The sequence below is a fragment of the Osmerus eperlanus genome, chromosome 3 (genome assembly GCF_963692335.1).
Source record: "Osmerus eperlanus chromosome 3, fOsmEpe2.1, whole genome shotgun sequence".
NCBI classification, from domain to species: Eukaryota; Metazoa; Chordata; class Actinopteri; order Osmeriformes; family Osmeridae; genus Osmerus; species Osmerus eperlanus.
Genome location: NC_085020.1, coordinates 22353402 through 22377224, shown reverse-complemented (window position 1 = coordinate 22377224; position 23823 = coordinate 22353402). Strand labels below are relative to the sequence as shown.

The window sequence follows — 23823 nt, the reverse complement described above, 5'->3', positions numbered from 1 at the left end:
TAAGTATTTTACAAATGGTTGAAGAGGACATGCTGTCACCTGTTGTCCAAGCAGCTGTTACCTGACCTCACATAGGAAGGTCAGTTCCTTGGAAATCTACTCACATTTAAATATAAAACTTGCTCAGTGGGATTTGCACTCACCATGAATCTCCGGCCTTAAAGAAGGCTTCAGTTATGTCTACGCATGAACAAGTCACCACTCTAGAGATATCTTGACGATTTGTCGATTCAGTTAATTCAACTCTTGAATGAAGTTGTCAGAATTATGTCACAGATTTGAATCTACTCCATATCATAAGTGGGTTGTGTACCTGTGTTTTTCACTTAAACCTCTATGACACTTCAGTGTAGTCATGTTACATTGTTAGAACTAACTGCCAGGATGACAGGGTTCACAGTTGTTCTTTCAGTCTGTGACAGCTGTGTGATGCGGACACTTTTCCGATTTGGCTTCCCTGAATTCTTCCAGGATAGGGTGGGGGGCTATACTTAGACGGTCCTGGTTATATTGAAAAGGCTGCAGAGACCTGGCTATAGTCTATAGTTCTCAGTCAGGTCCAGCCAGGACAGTCTATAGTTCTCAGTCAGGTCCAGCCAGGACAGTCATTCTCGTCCGATCCTCTGTCCCGTCTCCTCCAACATGGATCCTAAAAGCATGAAAGAAGATCTGCGTCTGTTTCAGAGCACCTTACTTCAGGATGGCCTTAAAGAGCTGCTGAACGAGAACAAGTTCATTGACTGCATTCTGAAAGTAGGAGACCGAAGCCTACCCTGCCATAAACTCATCTTAGCAGCCTGCAGTCCTTACTTCAGAGAGCTTTATTTCTCAGAGGATGGCAAAGAAGTGGACACAAATAAAGAGTTTGCCATGGAGAACTTGGACCCCACAATAATGGAGATGATAATCAATTACTTGTATTCAGCAGAGATTGACATCACAGACGACAATGTACAGGACATCTTGGCCATGGCAAGCCGTTTTCAGATCCCGTCTGTGTTCACTGTGTGTGTGAATTACCTGCAGAAGAAACTGTCACCCACCAACTGTCTAGCTATGTTTAGACTGGGCCTGGTGCTCAACTCCCCGCGTCTGGCAGTGGCAGCACGGGACTACACAGCAGATAGATTTGAAACCCTGGCCAAGGAGGAGGAATTCTTTGAGCTTACTGCGCCTGAACTCCTGGCCATCATCGGCGCGGACTCTCTGAACGTAGAAAAGGAGGAGGTTGTGTTCGAGTCCCTGATGAAATGGATCAGGAAAGACAAGGAGAACAACGTCAAGAGCTTAGGTGAGGCCTTCGACTGCATCCGCTTTCGCCTGCTCCCAGAGAAGTACTTCAACGAGAAAGTGGAGAAAGATGACATCATCAAGTCGGATCCTGAGCTTGTCAAGAAAATCCAAGTCATCAAGGATGCTTTCGCTGGAAAACTGCCTGAGAAGAAGAGGTTAGAAGGCGAGGAAGGAGGAGAGGAGAGCGTGTTGCCTAGATACCTGAACGATACCCGCAGACACGGCATGTACGGCAGGGATTTCATCCTGATGCTCAACGACACGGCCGCTGTGGCCTACGACGGGGTTGAGAACGAATGCTTCCTGGCCGCCATGGCGGAGCTGATACCACGAAACCACGTGAGCTTAGCATCGAAGAAGAATCACCTCTATGTCCTGGGAGGACTGTTCGTAGACGAGGAGGAGAAAGATGCTCCGCTACAGTGCTACTTCTATCAGGTCATCTCTTCAGCAATGTCCTTTTTCAATGGACAAGTATACCCTTGATGAATACAATAAATCATATCTAATAATATCTCATATATTGAAATAAAAGACTAATATATTTGTCTTTTTTTCGCAGCTGGACAGCCTGGCTGCTGATTGGACAGCTCTGCCACCTATGCCCTTCCCTAGATGTCTGTTCAGTATGGGGGAATTTGAAAATCTAATCTTCGCTGTAGCTGGCAAAGACCTCCAGTCCAACGAGTCTCTGGACTCAGTTGTGTGTTATGATACTGAGTAAGTATGACCCACTTAGATCATTTATGTTATACAGTTATGTTATCTTGTTAAACCTGCATGTGCCTGTGTTGTCAGTGTTAAAGTATTTATGTCCCTGTGGGTCTGTACAGCAAAATGAAGTGGTCTGAAACCAAAAAGTTGCCGCTGAGAATTCATGGACATAGTGTCGTCTCTGAGAATGGCCTCGTGTATTGTATCGGAGGGAAAACTGATGAAAAGTAAGATTACCTGTTGTCATTTAAAGCTTTTCAACATCTCAAAAAAATCGCTACAGGATATCTACATCACCATGTCCATCTCTGTCCTCCTATTAGCAAAGCAATCAATAAGTTGTTTGCATACAACCACAAGAAGTCCGAATGGAAGGAGTTGGCTTCTATGAAAACGCCGAGAGCCATGTTTGGGTGTGTCATTCACAAGGGCCAGATTGTTGTGACAGGAGGAGTCAATGAAGAGGGGCTCGCAGCTGAATGTGAAGCCTATGACTTTGGGACCAACAAGTACGTTTAGGTCACAACCCCAAGAGAATACGTACAGTATTCGACAGCATACGGTACGTAGAAGAGTTTCCTCTTATATTTCACTTTGCCCTCCCACCAGGTGGGTGCCCTTCCCAGACTTCCCACAGGAGAGAAGCTCGGTGAACCTGGTCAGCTGTGGAGGGCTGCTGTACTCGGTCGGAGGCTTCACCATGATGGAGACGGAGAACAAGGAGTGTTCGCCCACCGAAGTCATCGACATCTGGCAGTAAGCTCTCACACCAAAGAACATCAAAATGATCATATTCCAACATTTTCCAATTGACCAGACTTACATGTAGTCATTTAGCAGACGCTCTTATCCAGAGCGACTCACAGTAAGTACAGGGACATTCCCCCCGAGGCAAGTAGGGTGAAGTGCCTTGCCCAGGGACACAAAGTCATTTGGCACGGCCACTCAGACTTGCATATGAAGTGTCATATCTGTACTGAAAAAAAAACAAACAGTCCCTTCTCTGTCTTTAACAGGTATGAAGAAGACACCAAGCAGTGGACTGGGATGCTGAAGGAGATGCGCTACGCTGTCGGGGCTTCCTGTGTGACTATACGTCTGAACGCAGCAAAAATGCCCAAATTGTAAACATAAACACATGGCTGCTTTCGTCATTTTTAACTGAAGTGTTTTTTGATTAGCATGATATTGATTTGCATATTTCACTCATTTACATTCACATTTAGTCATTTAGCAGACGCTCTTATCCAGAGCGACTTACAGTAAGTACAGGGACATTCCCCCGAGGCAAGTAGGGTGAAGTGCCTTGCCCAAGGACACAGCGTCAGTTGGCATGACCGGGAATCGAACTGGCAACCTTCGGATTACTAGCCCGACTCCTTCACCCCTCAGCCACCTGACACCACCTGTCATTTCACCAATATTGGGCAGATAGTGAATAGGTTAGCACTTTTTTTTTGCCGGGAACCTATATCCACTGGTACATCTACTACATTTCATTTGTTATAACATGAATACGCAGTGGACCAGCACCAATCCATGGACCTGGGTTTGACAAATGCTCGAATAGGCAATCAGCCAAATGGTTGTTTTGTAACAAACTTTTAATATCAGTTGACGAATACAGCAATTCATATAAAAGCATTCCACTTGGCAGTCTGTGTGAGGTAGCCTCATTTAAACTCTTGGATTTCTTGAGAAAATAAGGAACACTTAATCAGAACCCCGTTAATGAGTCTCTCACAGCTCAGTAGGGAAAGCAACTATTGTCTCAAGGCAAATCCGTAAATATCTTCTTTTTTAAATATTCCTTCCAAGCATCCTGCGTGGACAGCTCCATAGAATTCCATTCAAAATGAGGGATCTGTTGATTAAACCATACCTTAGCAACGGACCTTCTCAATAGTCAGTGTATATTTGGAGGAGACTGCATGCATTACTACATACTGTACCTGTACAACATGATATCCCAGTATTTCAAGATGTCGCTTTCTCATCACAGCTTCCCCTTTCATATGACGGGAGTTTTTGCAAAAGGATTTGGAATCCAGGAAGTCCACGGCAACACTGTAAACAGTTACGAGAAGCAAAGTCTTAGTACATCACCAATGACACAGAAATTAGACTGTTTTCCCTGTTTTTACCGTTGTGCTCCTGGGGGCAGTTCCCTCCTGTCCTGCCCTGGTGAGTTGGATTCCCAGCGGACTTTCCCAACATCAGAGATCTGCAGCTGGCTCGAATCGCAGTAGGGTATCGGCCGGTGGTGTCTGTCCAGGATACATTCAAAGCCTGGGAATCCAAAGAAGAATACTTCTTAAAATCCTACACCCAGCTGTGCACACCGTGGGTTTGCATCGAGCCATTTAAGATGGACTCAAGCTTCTGTAGATTATTTACATGGTTTAGGTTTGCTGAGGGGCAGTTCTGCGGGCGTGTGAAGCCCTTGGTGACATGGCTTGTAAAAAGGGCTACACAAATACATGTTGATTTGATAGCGGGGTGACATAGAAATGAAGCTCAAGCTTGAATGTGTGTAGCTCACCGACTGTATAGAAGTATGGGGCCACCACTGCTACTTTAGCACAGTTAATCCCACCAAGGACCTCTCCCAGCATCCTGTGGACCTGCTGCTGGACAGGACTGCTGGAGCCTCTGTTCTGCAGCTGCTGGCAGTAGCGCTCGTGGAACCAGGGCACCTGGACCTCGGGGCACTCCAGGCACACGGCCCGGTTCAGCTCCATGAGACGCAGGCGGATCCGCATGTTCAGGGCATCCGGCAGGACTGCCGAGCAACAAGACAGTTGGCACTTACGGAACTCCTCTAGAGCCCTTAATGCCGTATAACTGTACTGTGTAGTGTGCTTGTCATATCATAATACGTTACATCATAGTATCATAGTAAGTGTTGCCAATACATTTTCTCTTGAAACATACTTTCTAACTGAGCATCCAGCTTGGAAAGGAAATCCACGCTGAAGATTTCTCTGACCATCTCCTCAGGAAAGCAGTCTGCCACTGCCAAGGCATAGGCGAGAAGAACGAGCAGATGAGGGTCGAACGAGCCTAGAAGAACAGCGAAGACGTTCAGAGAACTGACCTGACGTGTGACCAACTCTCAGTATGTTAGTTCACTATGAACACTAACCGATATGTGGTTTGATATGCTCAATGGATACTTCAAACATCTCGTCCACTCCTGGGGGATCATAGTTGAGTACAGCGAAGGGTAACAAGGTGGCATACGTTGCAGAGTAGTGAATCTTTGAGGCAGACAAATAAATGTGTCAGAATTTCAATCGGATCTACAAGCATGTCAATTAACCAACAGAAACTGTGTCTAAAGTTTACCTTGCTGATATCTTTCATGATCACATCAGCGATGCGGTCCAGCAGAGGAGGGCAGAGGTGGCCTGTCTTGGTCAGGAAAATGGCCAACTCGGGAACGTTGCTCCAGGAGATCTGGTCCTCCATCCTCCGTAGCGTAACCATGGTTTCTTCCAACAGCATCTCATCGAACCACTCTCCGGTGATGTACCGGAGCTCCTCCAGGAGCAAGTCCAGGCGCTTGGCGGTCAGGAGGCGGCTGTGACCGCAGCGGTTCAGGGTCTGCAGCTGACGCACGTACTTGCTGGGCGTGCTGTGTCTGTAGGAGGGGTCGTTGTGCACCCACTTAGCGATGGACATGGCAATGGCGTTCAGGTCGTTAAGGTTACACTGAGGGAGAACCGCGTCCACCCTGGACATCACGACGTCATCGGGTCGAGGGTGAGGCAGCATGGACAGCACCCGGCTCAGCATGGTCACCTCGTATGGGAAGACGGTGTCCTGCAGAAACCTGGAATAGAGCAGTCCGATGATGTCATAATCATCACGAACGGTCTGTAGCTGTTGGCGTGTCTGGGTGGCATGGCCACTTACTTAACCACAATGTTGCGTAGCTTAGTGAAAAGGTCAGGACTCTGGTAGTGCAGAAAAATGAGGGACTGGGTGACCCTGGCCACGTCCACTGTCTTGTAGACATGCAGGTTCTTGTTAAGTATGGACGCAATCCTGTAAAAGAATAGGGGCATAACTCAGATTATATATATATATATATATATATACAGTATATATATGTGTGTGTATATATATATTCAATATAAGGCAATAAAGATATAGCCTTGATAAAGAGGAAAAACGTACTTGTGGATCAAACTAAGATTCCGACACTGAATCTCTTCCAGGGTGTCTATTATAGCCAGCGCCTGCTGGGCGTTGAACTCCTCAGCCAATAGCAGCGCGGTACCCTCCAACCTGAGAATATATGATCATATTCAGTTTAAATGGGATAAAACATTACATTTACATATCATGCATTTAGCAGACTCTTTAAGATGTTAAGAGTAGTAAGGACTCGGACCATCGGGTTAGCAGTGCCATTGTTCCGTAGCATGTACCTCTCTCTGGTGTCCTCCCCAGCCATGGGCCCCAGAGCAACGAACAGCTTGGTGAAGGAGACTGGATCTGTGCTGGAGTCCACCAGCTCCAGCAGCCTCTGATTGGCTGCTAAGCGGAAGTCACAGTTCTGGAACTGCAGCCCCTGGTACAGGCCCATGATGATGCCGATGTTCTCTGCGTCCATGTGGTGGACGTTGTTCAGGAAGATCCGGTTGCACTTCTCCAACAGCGGCCGGTGGGAGTGCCTGCTGTTCCTCAGGAACTGCACCACCCGTCTGGGGCAGTTGTACCGGGCTGGGTTCACGTCGTCCAGGAGGAGGTCGGCTCTTTCGACGAGAGCGTCACGTAAACGGGAGGACGCCAAAGACGACACGCTGATCATCAAAGTACTCAGGACTCTGTGAGAAAAGCAGACGTACAGATTAGAGAGACTAAAGCGGTAGCCGTGCTTGCGGTTTGCCTTGCCGATCTGTTTGTGTACCTTGAATTGTCAATGGAGGAGAGTTTCTGGTTCACTATTTCAGTGATCTGACCCATGAGAGGACTTTGATGTAGGTGCTGATCCCCAAGACAGACGGCAAACTTGGAAAGGGACGGCAACGAAAATCTGAAAAACAAACAAAATACATAAATAAAGCACCATTCAGACGAAACAAGACAGTTTGATTAGACCGTTGAGCAGTGTAAGGAATGTTGATAGAGTGTAAGAAGTGATAACTCTCTCATTACCTGTCAAGTCTGAGCCATGCCTCTGACACCAACTGCTGAACAAGAGAGTCGTGATGTTCCACATTGAGCCTTTAAAAAAAGAAATCACAATAATGTAGACAGTAAACAGTAGGTAAAACATACAATATGTTGTATAATATATAAGATATAAACATCAATCTGTCGAAAAGGTATATAGATCAACATCTGAACTCTGTACCTCAGTACATTATAAAGCATGTCCACCAAAACAGAATCATCCATGAGTGCAATTTTGTTTTCAGCCAGAACCCGTAGACTCAGGAACTGAGGGTGGCTCCTGACGAACTCCACAGTCCTCATGATCTCAGGCCTTTCCTTCTGGAACCTCCACAGCATGCTGATGGCACAGCCCACGTGGTTCACTGTCAGCTTGGCCTTGTTCTTCCCCACCACCTCCAGCAGCTGGTCTTCACCAGCACACACACTGAGCTGCTCCATCACCAGGTCCCGGATCACGGCCCCCCCATGCTGGGCCCCCGCGTGCTGGGCCCCCGCGTGCTGGGCCCCCGCGTGCTGGGCCCCCGCGTGCTGGGCCCCCGCGTGCTGGGCCCCCGCGTGCTGGGCCCCCGCGTGCTGGGCCCCCGCGTGCTGGGCCCCCGCGTGCTGGGCCCCCGCGTGCTGGGCCCCCGCGTGCTGGGCCCCCCGGTGCAGGGCCCCCCCGTGCAGGCTCCTGTGCAGGCAGCGGCCCACAGCCCACACCCGAAACATCACCAAGGAGTCACTGGCCCGGTTCAGAGGTGAATGGGGGTGCACATGTTCTAATAGGAACCACTGACTAATTCAGATCTACGGCTGTGTTCATCAGCCACTGGAAACAGTGGTGCATCGGAGTCACATCTGTAGAGAGAGGGTCACAATTGCTTTGTATTATTTAAAAGATAATTAGCACAAGTTAAGGTAGCCAACATCACGTGTCAGACTTCAACTCACAATCACTCAAATTAAAGCAACACTTAACCAGCTAGCCCATGATAACGTTTGCAAATAAATACAAGAAAAAGCACAATATCTATTTTTGCCTAAATTCTACAGTTCTTTTTTTTGTTGTAGTTTTGCAACGTTTCAAATACACGCACCTTAATGCTAACAACATAATATGTTAAGGATGTGTCCTGACATTCATGTAGCCTATTCTCATTGACTTCTACTGAAGTGTGCCCGTGAACTACTCACGTGGGGACAGGCACTGCCAGATTGTGAGATTAAAAAAACGCATTTGGCTGTCCTATCATCAAAATGTATTATTTTAGTTTAAAACGTATACATGCACCTCAATAAAAAAGTCAAGTAACACAACGGCTATCATTTATTGACAATATTACAATGTTATGTAGCCTATCACTTCCCTAGCAACATGAAACCTTGTCTGTTATCCAACGTCAATGAGGGATAGTCATAAAATTGTGTAGAGATTACAAAAAACACCAAAGTACATAAACAGGTCCCGAGAGTACTCGTCACTGGCATATAGCAGTATTTGTTAGGGCGACATTGTATAACATTTTTTAACATCTTGTACATCTCCAATTGTTCTTTACAAAATGCTTTCTGCAGATTCCCCCAAAAATGTATAACCATGCAGATACTCCCTTCCACCAGATTACCGTAATACAGGACACACTTGAAACCCAAATATAAATTAGTTTTTGTCAACTGTAAGAGTAGCCATTGAAGCATAATACATGCCTAATAATACATACACGTTTTTTTAAGTAAATTGTCAGAGATGTTTTAATACAATACATTATTCTAAATAAATCCGATCGTTTGATTGAATTACTGACGAAGGGGTACGTCTGCACTTGTGAAAAGTTGCTAGTACCTGCCAGGCGCATATTGGGTTGCCAGGTGTGCATGGCCTGTTGGTTTTAACATTGTAAGCTAAATCTGTTTGCTTGTGATATGCAACGATTTCGCATAATTTATGCACAAATCCGTATTCACAAATACATTACATGTCCTGTTGTTATCAACCTCAAACTACTAAACTACGCCACTATGCTCAACAAACCTGGCAACTCTGCGCATCTTTCCCGAAATGCATTGACGCTACCTATCTCTGGCGCCATTAGAAAACACTGGGGAATCCCTGAATGAAACTCGGTTTCACCTTGTTTGGAAAATCCACTTTTGTACATTGGCCCCAAGGGTCAACACAGGTACGTTACTTACACAAACCCTCAGAAATGGTGCAATTGCCAATTGTATTACATTTGTAGTGTAAACAGTCAAAGGAAAAGTGTATTGTCCATCTCTGCAATTGCCTGTAGCTAAGCTAGTGCTATCGGCTAGCTGCCGCCACACTGGCCCAGTCAGTGAGAAGGCCACATTCAAGATAGCTAGCTAGTCCGCTAGCAACTGATGGCTAGCTAGGGACAGACGCATCAGGAACACGACCTACTCATAGCTAGCTAATTAATTACTGAACTGATGTATAACTAGTTGCAACTACATTAGTTAGTTTGTCTAGGTAATCGTGGTGAGCATATGGGTATTTAAAGACGTAGTTGATCAAGACTTAAATTGTTTCGTGTTCGTTGGTAGGAGGAAATCAACGATGGGAATAAAGGTCCAGCGTCCACGCTGCTTCCTCGACATAGCCATCAGTAATGTGCTTGGTAAGAAAATGCCCATTTCCCCCCTGAGTATAAACTCATCGTATTAATTCTCTAGTAACGTTTTATAATCGCTCTTAATTACTTATGATTGCAGTTGGAAGAGTTGTGGTGGAATTGTTTTCTGACGTCTGTCCCAAAACATGTGAGAACTTCCGATGCCTCTGCACAGGTAAGCGCACACTTATTAGACTCAACATTACAATCAGATAAAATACGCTATGTAGTTTGAATAGCCTAAATTCGTTGTCAAATTCATGATCTCTCTAAAGCATATGAACATATGAATATCATATTATTTTCATATTTTTTCCAGGGGAGAAGGGGATTGGGAAAGGAACTCAGAAACCACTGCATTACAAAGGATGCCTATTCCACCGAATTGTAAAGGACTTTATGATTCAAGGAGGAGACTTTAGCGAAGGTAAATACTGTGTGTATGCAAGTGTTTATTTTCTGAAATCACTTGAGGGTTGAGTTTGGTTTTTGTCTGACTTGTGGTTTTGGCATATTAGGCAATGGAAAAGGGGGTGAATCCATCTATGGAGGATTCTTCGAAGGTAAGAAAATGTTTGACTTGGTAGACGAGGTCTTCTCTTCGTTGACGGGTGTTTCAGCTGTGACGATGCTGTCTTCTTTCCTCTCGCAGATGAAAGCTTCTCCATCAAACACAACAAGGAGTATCTCCTGTCGATGGCTAACAGAGGCAAGGATACCAACGGGTCACAGTTTTTCATGTAAGTTTGACGGAACAGATCAAGCAAATGACCGTGAGAATAACACATGATTTCCTCCCTCTAAAAACAAATGTTTTGCTTGTTTTTAGAACCACAAAGCCCACACCTCATCTTGATGGGTAAGTGAATCAAACCATGCGCTTAACTTTTGATATTCTTAACCGTAAACACATAAGATGCTAATGGCATTTCCTCACCGTTCATGTATCCCTAACCCCAGTGGCGTAAGTAAACTTGAATGTTTTCGTTCTAGTGTCCATGTGGTCTTTGGCCAAGTGATCTCCGGTCAAGAAGTCGTCAAGACTATGGAGAGTCAGAAAGCCGATCCAGGCAGCAAACCCTATTCTGAAGTCAAAGTTCTAAACTGCGGAGAGCTCATTCCTAAATCTCGAGGTAGGCACTGCCAGTGTTGCTTTTAGCTCAAGACGACAGCACAGTATGAGCACGACATCACGAGCAGGATTGTGGATGCAAATATGCATTATCTGCAACTGAACTGCTCCTCTGTTTCCAGCTAAGAGAGAGGAGAAGAGACGTCAGAAGGCGTCTGCGTCTAGTGACAGCGACACCTCCTCGGACTCCGACACCTCCTCGGACTCCTCCTCGGACTCCTCCGACTCCGAAAAAGAGTCCAAGAAACGCAAGAAGAAGCTCAAGAAGGAGTCCAAGAAGAAGGAGAAGAAACAGAAGAAGAAGAAAGAAAAGAAAGGGTCGGTGACAAAACGAGTCCCAACGTTTTCAAAACATCTGTTCACATCCTTTCGGATGCCATTCGTGCCAGTTGCTTTCAACTGCAATCTGCAATGTGTCAAAAGGTCGGAGGCGGGCAGCGCCGAGGAGAACGACGAGGAGCAGGTGACGTCCACGGTGCGGCCCGAGGAGATCCCGCCCATCCCTGAGAACCGCTTCCTCATGAGGAGGAGCCCGCAGCAGCAGCAGCAGGAGGAGGCAGGGAGGGACAGGAGGAGGAAGGAGGACAAGCCCAGAGACAGGTGAGCTTCGGGACTGAACACTGACATGGTCCTGGATATATCTCTATATATATATCTCTATCTGCATCCATCTCTATCGGTCTATATATCTGTCTGTATGCGTGTTCTGTAGGAGGAGTGTGTGTGTATGTATGTGTGTGTATATATATATATATGTACATATATCACACACACGTTCAAAACGTTTATCATTCAATTTAATTGGCTGCTTGTTCTGCTTGCAGCATGTTGAATTCTCAATCAACATACAACAGGAGGCTTGTGATGACCAGATCAGGCAGGAAGATTAAAGGCAGAGGCCCAAGAGTGAGTACACCTCTTCTGGTCTGATGACTGCTGTCCTCGAGGCTCTCAGGATCGGCGTTCATGTCTCTGTTTCCTCCTCCCCCCCCCCCCACAGCGGTATCGCACCCCGTCCCGCTCCAGATCCCGATCGAGGGATCGTTTCCGTCGAAGCGAGACCCCCCCGCACTGGCGCCAGGAGATGCAGCGGCAGAGGGTGCGAGCGTCCAGCGGGGAGCGCTGGATCAAGGGGGACAAGTAAGACGCGTCCTTAAGCACTGACCATGACGTCTCAGCTGTTAGGCCTGCCTCCTCGTTGGCAAAAGGTTTCTCAGTGATCATTATCTGTCCAAAGATATCCAAATGTGACTGTTTCCTGCGTTTGTTCCAGGGGTGACATGAACGAGGGCAGGGGTGAAACGGCTAAAGCTGCCAGAGGAGGAGAGAGGAGGCCTTCTGACAACCCCTCTGACGGCCCCAACAAAACCAGAGAGAGAGACAAGAAGGCCCGCGCCCACAGGTCCAGGAGCAGAGACAAGGACGAGAAGCAGAACAAGCCCAAGGAGAAGAGAAAGGCCACGTCCAGGAGCCGCAGCAAGAGCAAGGAGACGAGCGCCAGGTCCAAAAGCAGAGAGGGGGGTCCTAAACAGAGCAAAGGAGATGAGAGGAGCAGCCACTCAAGGAGCAAGGACCGCTCTGGGGAAGACAAAGAGGAGGTGACCGAGTCAGCGCCTCAGGAAACGAATAGTAGCAAAGATAGAAGTGAAGACGGAAGTAAAGAGAGATGGAAGCAGGCTGAACCTGACGAGCAGAAAGACGACAGTAAGGGGAAGAACGGAGAGGGGATCAGGGCCAAGTCGCCACGCAAGGAGAGGAACTCTGCCAAGGACAGACACCGATCCAACAGCAGGAGCAGGGAGAGGGGGAGGCGGGGCGCTTCGCGAGACAAGGACCAAGGCAGGGGGAAGGGCAGGGAGCGCAGCAGGAGCGCAGACAAGAACAAGACCAGGGAGCGCAGCAGGAGCGCAGACAAGAACAAGACCAGGGAGCGCAGCAGGAGCGCAGACAAGAACAAGACCAGGGAGCGCAGCAGGAGCGCAGACAAGAACAAGACCAGGGAGCGCAGCAGGAGCGCAGACAAGAACAAGACCAGGGAGCGCAGCAGGAGCGCAGACAAGAACAAGACCAGGGAGCGCAGCAGGAGCGCAGACAAGAACAAGACCAGGGAGCGCAGCAGGAGCGCAGACAGGAACAAGGGCAGGGAGCGCAGCAGGAGCAAGACCAGGGAGCGCAGCAGGAGCAAGACCAGGGAGCGCAGCAGGAGCGCAGACAGGAACAAGGGCAGGGAGCGCAGCAGGAGCGCAGACAGGAACAAGGGCAGGGAGCGCAGCAGGAGCGCAGACAGGAACAAGACCAGGGAGCGCAGCAGGAGCGCAGACAGGAACAAGACCAGGGAGCGCAGCAGGAGCGCAGACAGGAACAAGGGCAGGGAGCGCAGCAGGAGCGCAGACAGGAACAAGGGCAGGGAGCGCAGCAGGAGCGCAGACAGGAACAAGGGTAGGGAGCGCAGCAGGAGCGCAGACAGGAACAAGGGCAGGGAGCGCAGCAGGAGCGCAGACAGGAACAAGACCAGGGAGCGCAGCAGGAGCGCAGACAGGAACAAGGGCAGAACCTCTCACAGAGGCAGGCGCTCCCGAAGCAGGAGCGGACACGGCGAGCGTAGCAGAGACAGGTCAGCTCACAGGAGGACCAGGGATGACGGGGGCACCAGGCGGAGGTCTCGGAGCCGACACGGAGACAGCCCCGCCTCCAGGAGGAGCCCCGCCTCCAGGAGGAGCCCCGCCTCCAGGAGGAGCCCCGCCTCCAGGAGGAGCCCCGCCTCCAGGAGGAGCCCCGCCTCCAGGAGAAGCCCCGCCTCCAGGAGGAGCCCCGCCTCCAGGAGGAGGGGGGACAGTCCGCAGAAAGAGACGGGGAAAAGCAAGGACAGAGATCACGGCAAGAAGTACAGCTCCAGCTCCAGTTCTGATGACAGTGACTAGGTAGAAAAGTTCACTTAACAGTCCTAAAAAAATACAAAAATGATCATCCTGTTGCCCTAACCTGTAGAGAAATGTCATGTTATATTTGTTGGCTTTTCAACGACTGCTATTTCGGAGGTGTTTAGTGTTTTGCAGAGGATGTGACAGACATCTGTTTTGGTCGTGTCCCTCGTTTTATTTTCTGAAATTGTTAATGGTTTCTTTTTACAAATGTTCCCAGTGTGATCAGTGAAGAGGATGTGATGTGTCTCAGCAAGCTGCTGTGGGAATGTCTCACAGTAAACACGCACACCAGCTTAGATTTGGCTCCATTTTGACAGCTCAAAGGGAAAGAACGTGCATTTTAGTGTAACAATTTGAAGAGTCGACATCCTCGTTTTTGTTTCAGCATCCCATAATATTACGGTGAGATTACACGCACACATTACCACACAGCCGAAGGATTGTTTTTAACATGCTAATGTTTTTCCTTTTTTGTTTTAAACGGTCAGCATTGAAATGGAACATTTCAAATTGGTTTGTAATTAGTTTATTTTGTCTTCATTTATTTGAAGGTGATATTTCAGATATGAGTTGTGGTTAATTGGTTGCAACTAGCATACTGGAACAAGATTTCTGTAACCAAATTGATGTGAATCCTTACTTTTTTGTACATTGATCGTATCCATTCTACATTTTTTTTCTTTAATTGAACTGTAAAATACGTGGTTGAAAATGTTTATCATGTTATTACATCCCGGGCATGACTTTTCTTTTATCTAGAACTAAAAAATAATTAAATATCTTCTGACATGTCTTTTGAATAAAGTCAAATGGTTTTCATCCTGTCAACTTATTTTTATTTTGTGTTGAACATGTATGAGCACAGCAGCAATTACTCCATAGCAACCTTTAATTTTCAACAGATTTATATCTCTCCCAAGCCTAAAAGCGAACACTTGTGGCATACACATGTGATAGTGATCACATGTGTATGATTTATTTATTTATTCCTTAATACACCTTATAAAATCACACTGACTACTAGTACTACTTTCAACTTATAATAAAATTCATATAAAATCCATATACTATAAAGAAATGATTGCATAAACATGCTTAATGAGCATGTGTTTATTAGAGCTAAGACTACTGTGTCCAATGGAACCTTCTGCTCTGGTAACAAGACATCTAAAAGGTGAATCCAAGTCTCTTCTTGGACTTCTGAATATCAGTGGTCTCGTTCAGCTCCTTCATGTCTATGGTGCTTTCAGAGACGTAGGTGGGCATCTGGACGCCGGAGTCATCTTGGACCAGGTAACTTGGTCTGACTCCTCTGACCACGGGGCCCTGCCCCCCTCCCAGGCCCTGCCTGGCGGCCTTGCGGAGGGGGAGGATGTTCCTCCGAGCCTGCGCTGCAGCCTCCATCACCTGCTGGGCATACTGCTGGAACTGCTTCTCCTCCTCAGCCACCAGCCGGGCGTTCATGTTCTCAAGGTCCTCCAGCTCTTTTCTCAGGAGTTGTGTTTTAGAAAGCTTCTCTGCCTGAACACAAAGGGCTTCAATTATTACAATGCTGCTGTGGGCTTGTTTCAGCTCAAGCAGACATGACATACATCACATTACAAATCATGCAGGAAGGTTGGTTCAGGCTGGAAATGTAAACAGGGCTTCATCAGCTCCCAGCCAGCCAGGTGGGCTTGTGTACTGACCACGACACACCAACCACGCTGACCACTCAGCCCCTGTTCATTAGCTGTTAAGTAGTTTCTGCACTCTAGTGTTGCTTGCCAACCAGGATCCATAACATGATCTGCTCTGTGTTGCATGGTGGTGGTGTTCCCGCCTGTTTACAGAACCACAAGACACGACTTTGTGACGATGACACCGTTCACACGGACGTTTACCATCTGATGGATGTGGTGGCTTTGCAAAACCTTTCCGTCCTCCTTGGTCTTTTGAGCTTTTAGATGCTGTTTTTCAAGGAATATCCTATCCGCTTCTCTCTTGGCATACAGCATGTCGAGATCCTCCTGGTGGCATTCTCTTGCCCTCAACTCCTGGTCCTTTCTCTGAAATTACAAACACAATGTCATTATAACCATTTGATTGAGCCGTCGATTAACCTTGGCTCAAGTACCATTCTTGCCACAAACTGTATGAATCCGCACATGACAACATGGCGAACTGTGCGGCAGCTAATGCTCTGTACCATGGCTTCTCTGTGTGAGGCGATCGAGTCGAGTACAAGGGCCTTCTTCTCGGCCTTCTCCTTCTGCTGCGTCTCCAGTTTGCCCTCCTGCTCAGCCACAGTCTTAGCTATGATCTCTTCCTCATTAGCTTCCTGCTCCTTGTACTGCGCGGCGAGGTCCTCCGTGATCCTGTCCTTGTGGATCTGGACCTCTCTGAGGAGCAGACAAGAGGAACAGCAAGCACTAAATCATGATCCTGCAGGACTGACAATGACTCAGGGATTTGGGCCAGTGGGTGCATCAGTTAAATCATATGTTATTTGCTCAGTACCATTCAAGACAACCTCAAAAGTGGACATTATCCAGTGATAGCACAGTTGAGGTTAGTACTGCAGAGTGAGCTCGATCAGGCGGGGAGATGAAAACCTACCGTAACATCTCAGCCTCCTTCTCTTTTCTCAGCTTCATCATTTTCTCTTTAGCAGCAGAAAACATCTTCCTTCGCTTGTCCTCCATCTCCTGCTGTTGGGCCTCTATCGCTCTGATGATATCTCTGTTTGACAAGTGATCCTGCGAATGTGCGGGATTCATTCATATGCACGCGTTGGCAGCAAGTGGCTATGGATAAACATTTCCAGCTAAAGAGAAATGTGAACCGTGAGCGATGACATCCACCAGCTAAGGTGCTAATACCATGTGATCTCTCATGATGCGTTTCTTCTCCTCCAGGTTCTTTTGTTTCTTCATGGTTTCGTCCCACAGAAAGAGGGTCTTCAGACGCTGAATCTCCTCTGCCTCCCTCTGCTCCTCCAGCCTCTCTCTCTCTCTGGCCATGTCATGCTCCTTTGCCCTAATAACGTCAAGGAGATCAGCATGTTCATCTCTAAAACTTTAGACGTAACATTTACGTCCATGAAGAACGCTCAAGGTGAACTGCATAGTAGTGACGGCCAACTGTTCAGTCTTCAGAAGGATGTGTCTTTTTATACTTCCTGGATGACAGAGGAGAGCGGTATCTCCAGTAACAGGGTTGTAACCACAGTCATTAGGTGTACGTTCATGTGTTGGACCCCTAGTAGCATGACTGCATGTGTCATGGCTCTGCATAGGATTGAGGCTACTTACTGCTGTTTCAGGGCTTCTGCTATAGCCTGGCTTTCAAGCTTCCTCCGAACGGCTTTCTCCATTTCTTGTTTTGAGGCTTCCTTGTCTTTATGTTTGGTTATAACAACGGCTTCCCTGTCCACGTCTTTGGAAGCCTCCAGCTTTCTTTGCTTCAGTTCAATCTGAGCCTCTCTCTCCTTTAAGACTTCTGTCAGCATGAGGGCACTCTGAAGAGATAACAGTTGAAGGGATTATATCATACAATACTCAGTACTCAAATAACCACATCATGAACTGTTCATGAATACAGGTGAAGAGTCTGGGAACAGAAGATTACTGTACAGTAGACTAATGACTAAATGAATAACATGTAAATGTAGATGACTCAAGAAGTACAAACATGAAATCCTTTGACTCGATCCGTTTGGTAGTACTGCTGGGATTTGGCCTTCACAATCGCCTCTTTCCTTTTTTCCTCCTGATATTTGGCCTCCTCGATATCAACCTTTTTTTTCTCCTCTTCCTCAATCTCATCACGAATCTTCTTTGCCTCTAGTTTCTTTTGTCTTTGCCCCTATAAAAGTAATTGGTACAAACATACACTAAACAATTAAATACATTGAAAAATAAATGAACATATTAAAATAGGTTAATACATTACAAAAAAAAACACTAAGACGGCTAGGCTACTTACAGCAATCGTGTTGGACCAGAATTTCACCACCTCCTTGGAACGCAAGTGCATGTCCTCCCTTTGCCTGGATGCTTCCTTGAGGCTTTCATTCTGTGTGTTCACCCGGTTTAGACTACCTTGAATTCGAAGCCATTCAGCTTTGGGCAAGACAGTGACCTCACGGAGATCTAGAGGTTTCAATGTTTCACTGCCTTCCACCACTGTAGCTATGCACGGAAGAAACAGCAGAGGTCAACGCAAAAAAAGATTTGGCGTTTGAGTAAGAAATGATAAAATGATGAAAAATGCTTGAGCGTTGAGATATATGCTCACACCACTACAGTACGTTAGTTTTCATTAAACGCCAAAGAATGACACTTACTTTTTTTACTGGATCCCCGTCGTCGACCATATTGCACTGCCGAGGCTGTTGCCATTTGAGCACAATATTTCGGTTTTAGTCATGTATGTACAACTACTGCATAACGATGAAAGTTGCAAGGCTCTGGTATTTACGAGGATGGTCGATATAAAGTTTATATTTCTTACTACAGTAGGAGACTAGGCACTGGACAAATACGAGGGTCACATTTGTTATAATGTATCCTAGCAACACTTAACTAGCGGAACTATTTTAAACTGTGACCATTCCAACAGGTGGCGCCACATTTGATTCGAAACAAGCAAGTTATAAACGTAAAAGCTTGACATTGATTTATCCATAACCATGCGTGTTTAAATGTGTTCAATTGAATGTGCAACAGATACTCTTTTTCAAGTTTAGTCTACTTTTAGGCAACTGACGTGATGCTTCTCACAAATTCGAGGTCAAAGCCAAGACTCAAACATCTTAATGAGCAGAAAAAGGCCTGTCATGTGGTAGCTTAATTGAGTCAGGTGATTGGCTGTGTATGTTGAATCAAACACACGAGGGCGAGGCTATTTTGCCAGAATCCCCTAAATGCTTTTGTTAAACTTACTTTCACTTTTCTTGTTTAATTTTACTGTCTTGCCTTCTCTGAAATGTGTTTCACACTGTCAGTCATTGGGTCTGGTAAATAGCCTATCCCATAGTCTTTAACCGTCAGGAGATGAGAAGGGGCGGGTTTGTATTGAGAAGGGGCAGTCCTAAACACTGATTTTCTAAAGCTACTGGGTCCGAAACTTTCAGTAGCCCTGCCATCCATCAGTTTACGTAAGAATTGCCCATTCATCTGAAAAAGAGCTAACCCGAACTGTTGAAAACAGCAAAATGGCCCCGATATCCATCAAGCGAATTTTAATCAGTGAAAGTGTTGATCCTTGTTGCAAGAAGCTTCTTCAAGAGAATGGAATCCAAGTGACGGAGAAGCAAAATATGAGTAAGGATGAGTTGATTGCAGAGATCAAGGTAGGTTCTTTTAATCGAGTGCGTGCGTGCATGACACTTGGCTTGCACGAGTTTTTCTCATAAAAACAAACAAACCACGCTTTAAAGTGGTTTTTGATCACTTTCTCATCGTATTGCAGTTTATATTTTGGAGACACAAAGGTGTGTTTTGTGTTTTTTTAGCGGAATATTCTATATAGGTGCAACTTGATTCTATTCTAATAATATAATGCGCTGCGTCGTCGTAGGGTTCCTGATACACACTGCATGGCTTTTTTTACAGTTTTAGCATTAGCAGCAAATACATTCCCCAGTTTTACCTTCCCTGATTACACGCATGCTAGTACCGCCCTCTTATCTGATGCAACTGCATCCGAGATGTGCTGAGATTCTAACCCTTTGTGGGTACAGAATTCCCTTCCATCTCACTGAGCTGTAACAACTATGCATGGTCAACATCATCACTATGGAGAAGACACATTTTGAGATGAAGTTTGATGTTGAAGTTTGACTTTTTAAATTATATTTTTTGGTCATGATGTTTTACATATGTAAACCAGTATGGTTCCTAACTAATCAATGTATGATTCTGTAGCACAGTTTTAATGCACACAACCATTTGCAAAATGTCTCATAATGACACATTTTCCTCTAGGACTATGATGGACTGGTGGTGCGATCTGCAACAAAGGTTACAGCTGATATCATCAGTGCAGCTGATAACCTCCAGATCATTGGCAGAGCTGGAACTGGTGTTGACAACGTGGATGTGGACGCTGCCACCAAGAAGGGCATAATAGTTATGAAGTAAGTTTACATTTACATTTAGTCATTTAGCAGACGCTCTTATCCAGAGCGACTTACAGTAAGTACAGGGACATTCCCCCCGAGGCAAGTAGGGTGAAGTGCCTTGCCCAAGGACACAACGTCATTTGGCACGGCCGGGAATCGAACTAGCAACCTTCGGATTACTAGCCCGATTCCTTAACCGCTCAGCCACCTGACTCCCTGAAGTTTGCAAAGATGAGAAGATAAAAGCATGCACACTGTAGTTCAGGATGTTGGGGGGGGATATTCTTTGTACAACCCTTTATTGTAAGTGTGAATAAAGTTTTTAATTGAATCCTAAGTACTTGTCACTGTCACTGTTGATCTCTCCTCAGTTTCAAAGTCTAATTCTGTTATTTCAGCACACCGAGTGGCAACACCATCAGTGCCGCGGAGCTGACATGTACCCTGATAATGAGCCTGTCAAGGTAAGGTATTACCCAGGTATTGGAAATACTCGACACAGCCTCACTTGATCTATCTAGGGCAAATTTGGTATTTGTTGTGCTTTCTTCCAAAGTTAAAGAAACCCCTGTATCATTGTAGATATGTACCACAAGCAGCCATGTCCATGAAAGCAGGGAACTGGGATCGTAAAAAGGTAAACAGTATTACATTTATATCTGTAATACTAATAATACTGTGATATTTAGGGGTTTATTTTGACTGTAAGCCTTTTATGGGGCATTGTTCATCCAGTCATCACTAGTCAGTTGATGCTTCTGTTCACGCGTTCTTAAAGTCTCTGTGGAGCAGGATCAAGGTTTAGTTTGATTATTCTGCAGTTCATGGGTGCAGAGCTGTACGGTAAAACACTTGGAATAGTTGGACTTGGAAGAATCGGAAAGGAGGTCGCCACCAGAATGCAGTCCTTTGGTATGAAGGTCGGTTGAGGATCTTTTATTCCGTACATGTCTAAAGTTTGTGTCAAAAAAGTTGTCATTCTCCCATACCCTTTAGATTTGATGAAGTTACATTTAGTCATTTAGCAGACGCTCTTATCCAGAGCGACTTACAGTAAGTACAGGGACATTCCCCCGAGGCAAGTAGGGTGAAGTACCTTGCCCAAGGACACAACGTCAGTTTGCACGGCCGGGAATCGAACTGGCAACCTTCGGATTACTAGTCCGACTCCCTCACCGCTCAGCCACCTGACTCCCTTTAGTTCTGTGTTTCTCACCAGACCATCGGTTACGACCCTATCACCCCACCTGAGGTGACGGCCACTTGGGGGGTGGAGCAGATGTCCCTGGAACAGCTGTGGCCCCAGTGTGACTACATCACTGTCCACACTCCTCTGATGCCTGCCACCACTGGTGAGGATGAGGGGCCCCTCCAGAAAGGGGACAGTCATGGGATGTTTTTATAACCCTACAAACCAGGCTCTGTTTGACCAAATTCCTCGTGAACTGTCACCTCCTACAGGTTTGCTGAACGATGCCTCGTTCGCCAAGTGTAAGAAAGGCGTTAAGGTAGTGAACTGTGCGCGGGGAGGCATCATCGATGAGGCGTCTCTCCTCAGAGCTCTGGAGTCGGGTCAGTGTGGAGGAGCTGGTCTGGATGTCTTTGTTGAGGCAAGAAAACCGAATACGATTAGTTTCTTTTATTTCCTCATGTTTCTTTCGTATCAACCGTCGCCCTGCGTGCTGCTCTGTCTCGTGACAGGAGCCACCGAAGGAGCGCTCGCTGGTGAACCATCCCAACGTGGTCAGCTGTCCTCACCTGGGGGCCAGCACCAAGGAGGCGCAGGCTCGCTGTGGGCAGGACATTGCCTTGCAGATCGTGGACATGGTGAAGGGCAAAGGCCTGGTTGGAGCTGTGAGTTGTCCTACCCCCGATCTAAAGAGGATGCCTTGTAATCTTAGATTGTGATTGGCTGTTGCTTCGACCAGTATGGGAGTGTCCCTGTGGAGGAAAGGACCTTGAACATTCTCAGAATGTGCCTTGTTAGCCAAGAGCCATTGTGTTACACAAAACTGAACATTCAAGGTTGGTGACTTAGGAATTAGTAGATAAACAGTTGCCTTTACAAAGAAAAACAATAGATTTATTTGTCATATGCGCATTATAACACAGGTCTTTCTGGGAAGTGAAATTCTTAGGACATGTTAAGACATGTAGTAGGCATTAAAACAACAAATGACAGTATGATTATTTTTCACAACACATCTTACAAACAATTGAACTCCTAAATGACTACAAACACTGTCAAAGCAAACACATCAGTTATTCCCCCCCCCCCCCCCCCCCAACTAATAATTAATGTTCACATATATAATGTCATGTATGGAACACAGGTGAATGCGCAGGTTTTAGCCAGCACATTCTCCCCTGAGTCTCACCTGTGGATCAAGCTTGGGGAGGCCCTGGGGGCCGTGCTACAGTCATGCACCACCTCCAAGACACCCCACAGTGCTGTCCAAATCACCACTCAAGGTAGTAGCTCAATACTTGCCTTTTCTCTGACGCTGCCCAGATGAACATAATTGATATATCATCCTATAAAGTTCACTTTTGCTTACTGCAATACCCTGATTGTCTGAGGGGTAGTATTTTAAACACATGCATACTCCTGTTGTCCCACATTGTCTCTGTTGAGGACTTGAGAGACCGTCAATGACGTTCCTAAGGGGAATTTAATTTAATGATCTGCAGTTTGCTGCCCTCTGGTGGTCACTATCAGTTATTACAGAGTCCAAATCACCTGTCATGCATTAACATGTAGCATTGTTTGGTGTGAACCAGGTGACTGCCTGAAAAGCTCCACTGGCTACATGACTTCTGCTGTGATGGTTGGACTCCTGACTGACGGGTCCAAGGGCTGCCCCAATTTGGTCAATGTCCTTACCCTGGCCAAAGAGTCTGGGATAACGGTAAATATACAAAGACACAGCATGCAAAGACAACATTCTGATAAGATCGATCATCAGTGACTGTAGAATACTATAGTGAGTCGGCTTTGTCCTTTTCTCTCCAGGTAAACAAAAACCACCTCCAGGCATGTGAGGGGAACCTGTGCGACGTGGAGCTCTCCACCAAGGGCTCCAGGTTCCAGGCTTCTGGTTCCGTACAAGGAGGCGTGCCGGTGCTGTTGGGGCTTGACAGCAGCACGTTCCGCCAGCCTGTCCCTCTCACTGGAAACCTGCTCTTCTTCAAGGCTGCCGGAGGCCCTCAGCTGCTGCAGGCCGTCACCGGTAACAGCGCCCCCTGGCTGCCTCCTTGCACCTCGCTGAGAAGCCCTCTCAAACATGCTGCCAGACACTATCTTATTTCCTCTGACTGTCACCTCTTCTTTAGCGTGCGTGTGTCTCTGTGTCCCTGCAGGTGTGCTGGCCACAGCTGGAGTGGAGATGCAGGCGTTCAGCGGGCCAGCAGCCAGCGGTGGGGAGTCGTGGTTCTGTGTGGGGTTATCCTCTCTGCTGGGGGAACTGGGTGCCCTGAACCCTCTTGTGAAAGAAGCTGTCCAGCTCTCTCTGTAAACGATGCAGAACATTTCTACTGACATTTCTACAAGTGTAACATTCCAATGTCTAATCTAACCACTCAAGACTGTTAGCATTATTCAAGAGGTTCCCTGTTTAGCTTGTTGATAGGCTACTTACAATAATAATAACACGTTTCATGTAGAGAGACCTATGTTTTTTGTTACAATTTGTTTCATTCTGTGATACTTGTCATAGTGTTTGAATTGTATTTCAGGTGCTGGCTATTTGTAGATTAAATGTAATTGACATGAAACCGTTTCCATTTGTTGACTACTTTTGGCGATTGAAGTCAGTAGTTGGTTGTAGATGCACAGTGCCTAATCTGCGATGACCA

At 46.5% G+C, this 23823-nt stretch overlaps 5 protein-coding genes across 9 annotated transcripts; 3 read left to right on the top strand and 2 right to left on the bottom strand.

Moving 5' to 3' along the window:
- The first annotated feature begins 589 nt into the window (after positions 1-589).
- Positions 590-3173, top strand: klhl41a (kelch-like family member 41a). The gene is made up of 6 exons (XM_062457882.1): positions 590-1731; positions 1856-2013; positions 2127-2234; positions 2331-2516; positions 2617-2763; positions 3024-3173. Exons 1-6 carry the CDS (start codon positions 643-645, stop codon positions 3133-3135), a joined length of 1800 nt encoding a protein of 599 aa, XP_062313866.1. The 5' UTR covers positions 590-642; the 3' UTR covers positions 3136-3173.
- A 425-nt stretch (positions 3174-3598) lies between these two features.
- On the bottom strand, positions 3599-7761 carry fastkd1 (FAST kinase domains 1; the record flags this gene model as incomplete). Its single annotated transcript, XM_062458038.1, has 13 exons — positions 3599-3871; positions 3960-4074; positions 4152-4296; positions 4550-4789; positions 4942-5070; positions 5153-5267; positions 5356-5842; positions 5926-6057; positions 6190-6300; positions 6444-6842; positions 6926-7051; positions 7174-7242; positions 7373-7761. Coding segments are annotated over 13 exons (2550 nt in total), but the record flags the coding sequence as incomplete, so codon positions are not given.
- Positions 7762-9199: 1438 nt separating this feature from the next.
- ppig (peptidylprolyl isomerase G (cyclophilin G)) lies at positions 9200-14681 on the top strand. 5 transcript variants are annotated; one of them, XR_009929798.1, is made up of 14 exons: positions 9200-9353; positions 9739-9812; positions 9907-9981; positions 10126-10233; positions 10325-10369; positions 10459-10546; positions 10636-10665; positions 10800-10939; positions 11061-11256; positions 11362-11538; positions 11763-11844; positions 11939-12078; positions 12212-14234; positions 14270-14681. XR_009929798.1 is itself a non-coding variant. In XM_062457854.1 (14 exons), exons 2-14 carry the CDS (start codon positions 9752-9754, stop codon positions 13857-13859), a joined length of 2718 nt encoding a protein of 905 aa, XP_062313838.1. In that variant the 5' UTR covers positions 9200-9353; positions 9739-9751; the 3' UTR covers positions 13860-14681. The 5 variants fall into 5 exon arrangements, 4 of the variants coding, with proteins under 4 accessions (XP_062313838.1, XP_062313836.1, XP_062313834.1 ...); XM_062457854.1 differs by having other exon boundaries at positions 12212-13681; positions 13754-14681; XM_062457852.1 differs by having other exon boundaries at positions 12212-13699; positions 13754-14681.
- cfap210 (cilia and flagella associated protein 210) lies at positions 14462-18642 on the bottom strand. Its single transcript, XM_062457886.1, has 9 exons — positions 18190-18642; positions 17829-18028; positions 17535-17708; positions 17156-17361; positions 16724-16880; positions 16461-16600; positions 16051-16243; positions 15746-15910; positions 14462-15383 (listed from the first exon to the last, which is right to left on the bottom strand). The coding sequence occupies exons 1-9, from the start codon at positions 18242-18244 to the stop codon at positions 15030-15032; spliced, it is 1644 nt and encodes a 547-aa protein (XP_062313870.1). The 5' UTR covers positions 18245-18642; the 3' UTR covers positions 14462-15029.
- A 252-nt stretch (positions 18643-18894) lies between these two features.
- On the top strand, positions 18895-23742 carry phgdh (phosphoglycerate dehydrogenase). The gene is made up of 12 exons (XM_062457888.1): positions 18895-19197; positions 19832-19983; positions 20367-20432; positions 20551-20605; positions 20790-20888; positions 21188-21320; positions 21430-21578; positions 21670-21822; positions 22302-22440; positions 22750-22877; positions 22982-23198; positions 23329-23742. The coding sequence occupies exons 1-12, from the start codon at positions 19060-19062 to the stop codon at positions 23481-23483; spliced, it is 1584 nt and encodes a 527-aa protein (XP_062313872.1). The 5' UTR covers positions 18895-19059; the 3' UTR covers positions 23484-23742.
- Positions 23743-23823: the final 81 nt, after the last annotated feature.

Coding starts and splice junctions, on each gene's coding strand:
- cfap210 (XM_062457886.1), bottom strand. CDS start 18,244: ATGGCAACAGCCTCGGCAGTGCAATATGGTCGACGACGGGGATCCAGT. Junction 17,709..17,828: donor TCTGGTCCAACACGATTGCT/GTAAGTAGCCTA, acceptor TTACTTTTATAG/GGGCAAAGACAAAAGAAACT. Junction 15,384..15,745: donor GCCACCACATCCATCAGATG/GTAAACGTCCGT, acceptor CTTTGTGTTCAG/GCAGAGAAGCTTTCTAAAAC.
- ppig (XM_062457850.1), top strand. CDS start 9,752: ATGGGAATAAAGGTCCAGCGTCCACGCTGCTTCCTCGACATAGCCATC. Junction 10,370..10,458: donor CTATGGAGGATTCTTCGAAG/GTAAGAAAATGT, acceptor TTCCTCTCGCAG/ATGAAAGCTTCTCCATCAAA. Junction 10,547..10,635: donor AACGGGTCACAGTTTTTCAT/GTAAGTTTGACG, acceptor GCTTGTTTTTAG/AACCACAAAGCCCACACCTC.
- phgdh (XM_062457888.1), top strand. CDS start 19,060: ATGGCCCCGATATCCATCAAGCGAATTTTAATCAGTGAAAGTGTTGAT. Junction 19,984..20,366: donor AAGGGCATAATAGTTATGAA/GTAAGTTTACAT, acceptor CTGTTATTTCAG/CACACCGAGTGGCAACACCA. Junction 20,889..21,187: donor TGCAGTCCTTTGGTATGAAG/GTCGGTTGAGGA, acceptor GTTTCTCACCAG/ACCATCGGTTACGACCCTAT.
- klhl41a (XM_062457882.1), top strand. CDS start 643: ATGGATCCTAAAAGCATGAAAGAAGATCTGCGTCTGTTTCAGAGCACC. Junction 1,732..1,855: donor TACAGTGCTACTTCTATCAG/GTCATCTCTTCA, acceptor TTTTTTTCGCAG/CTGGACAGCCTGGCTGCTGA. Junction 2,517..2,616: donor TATGACTTTGGGACCAACAA/GTACGTTTAGGT, acceptor CCCTCCCACCAG/GTGGGTGCCCTTCCCAGACT.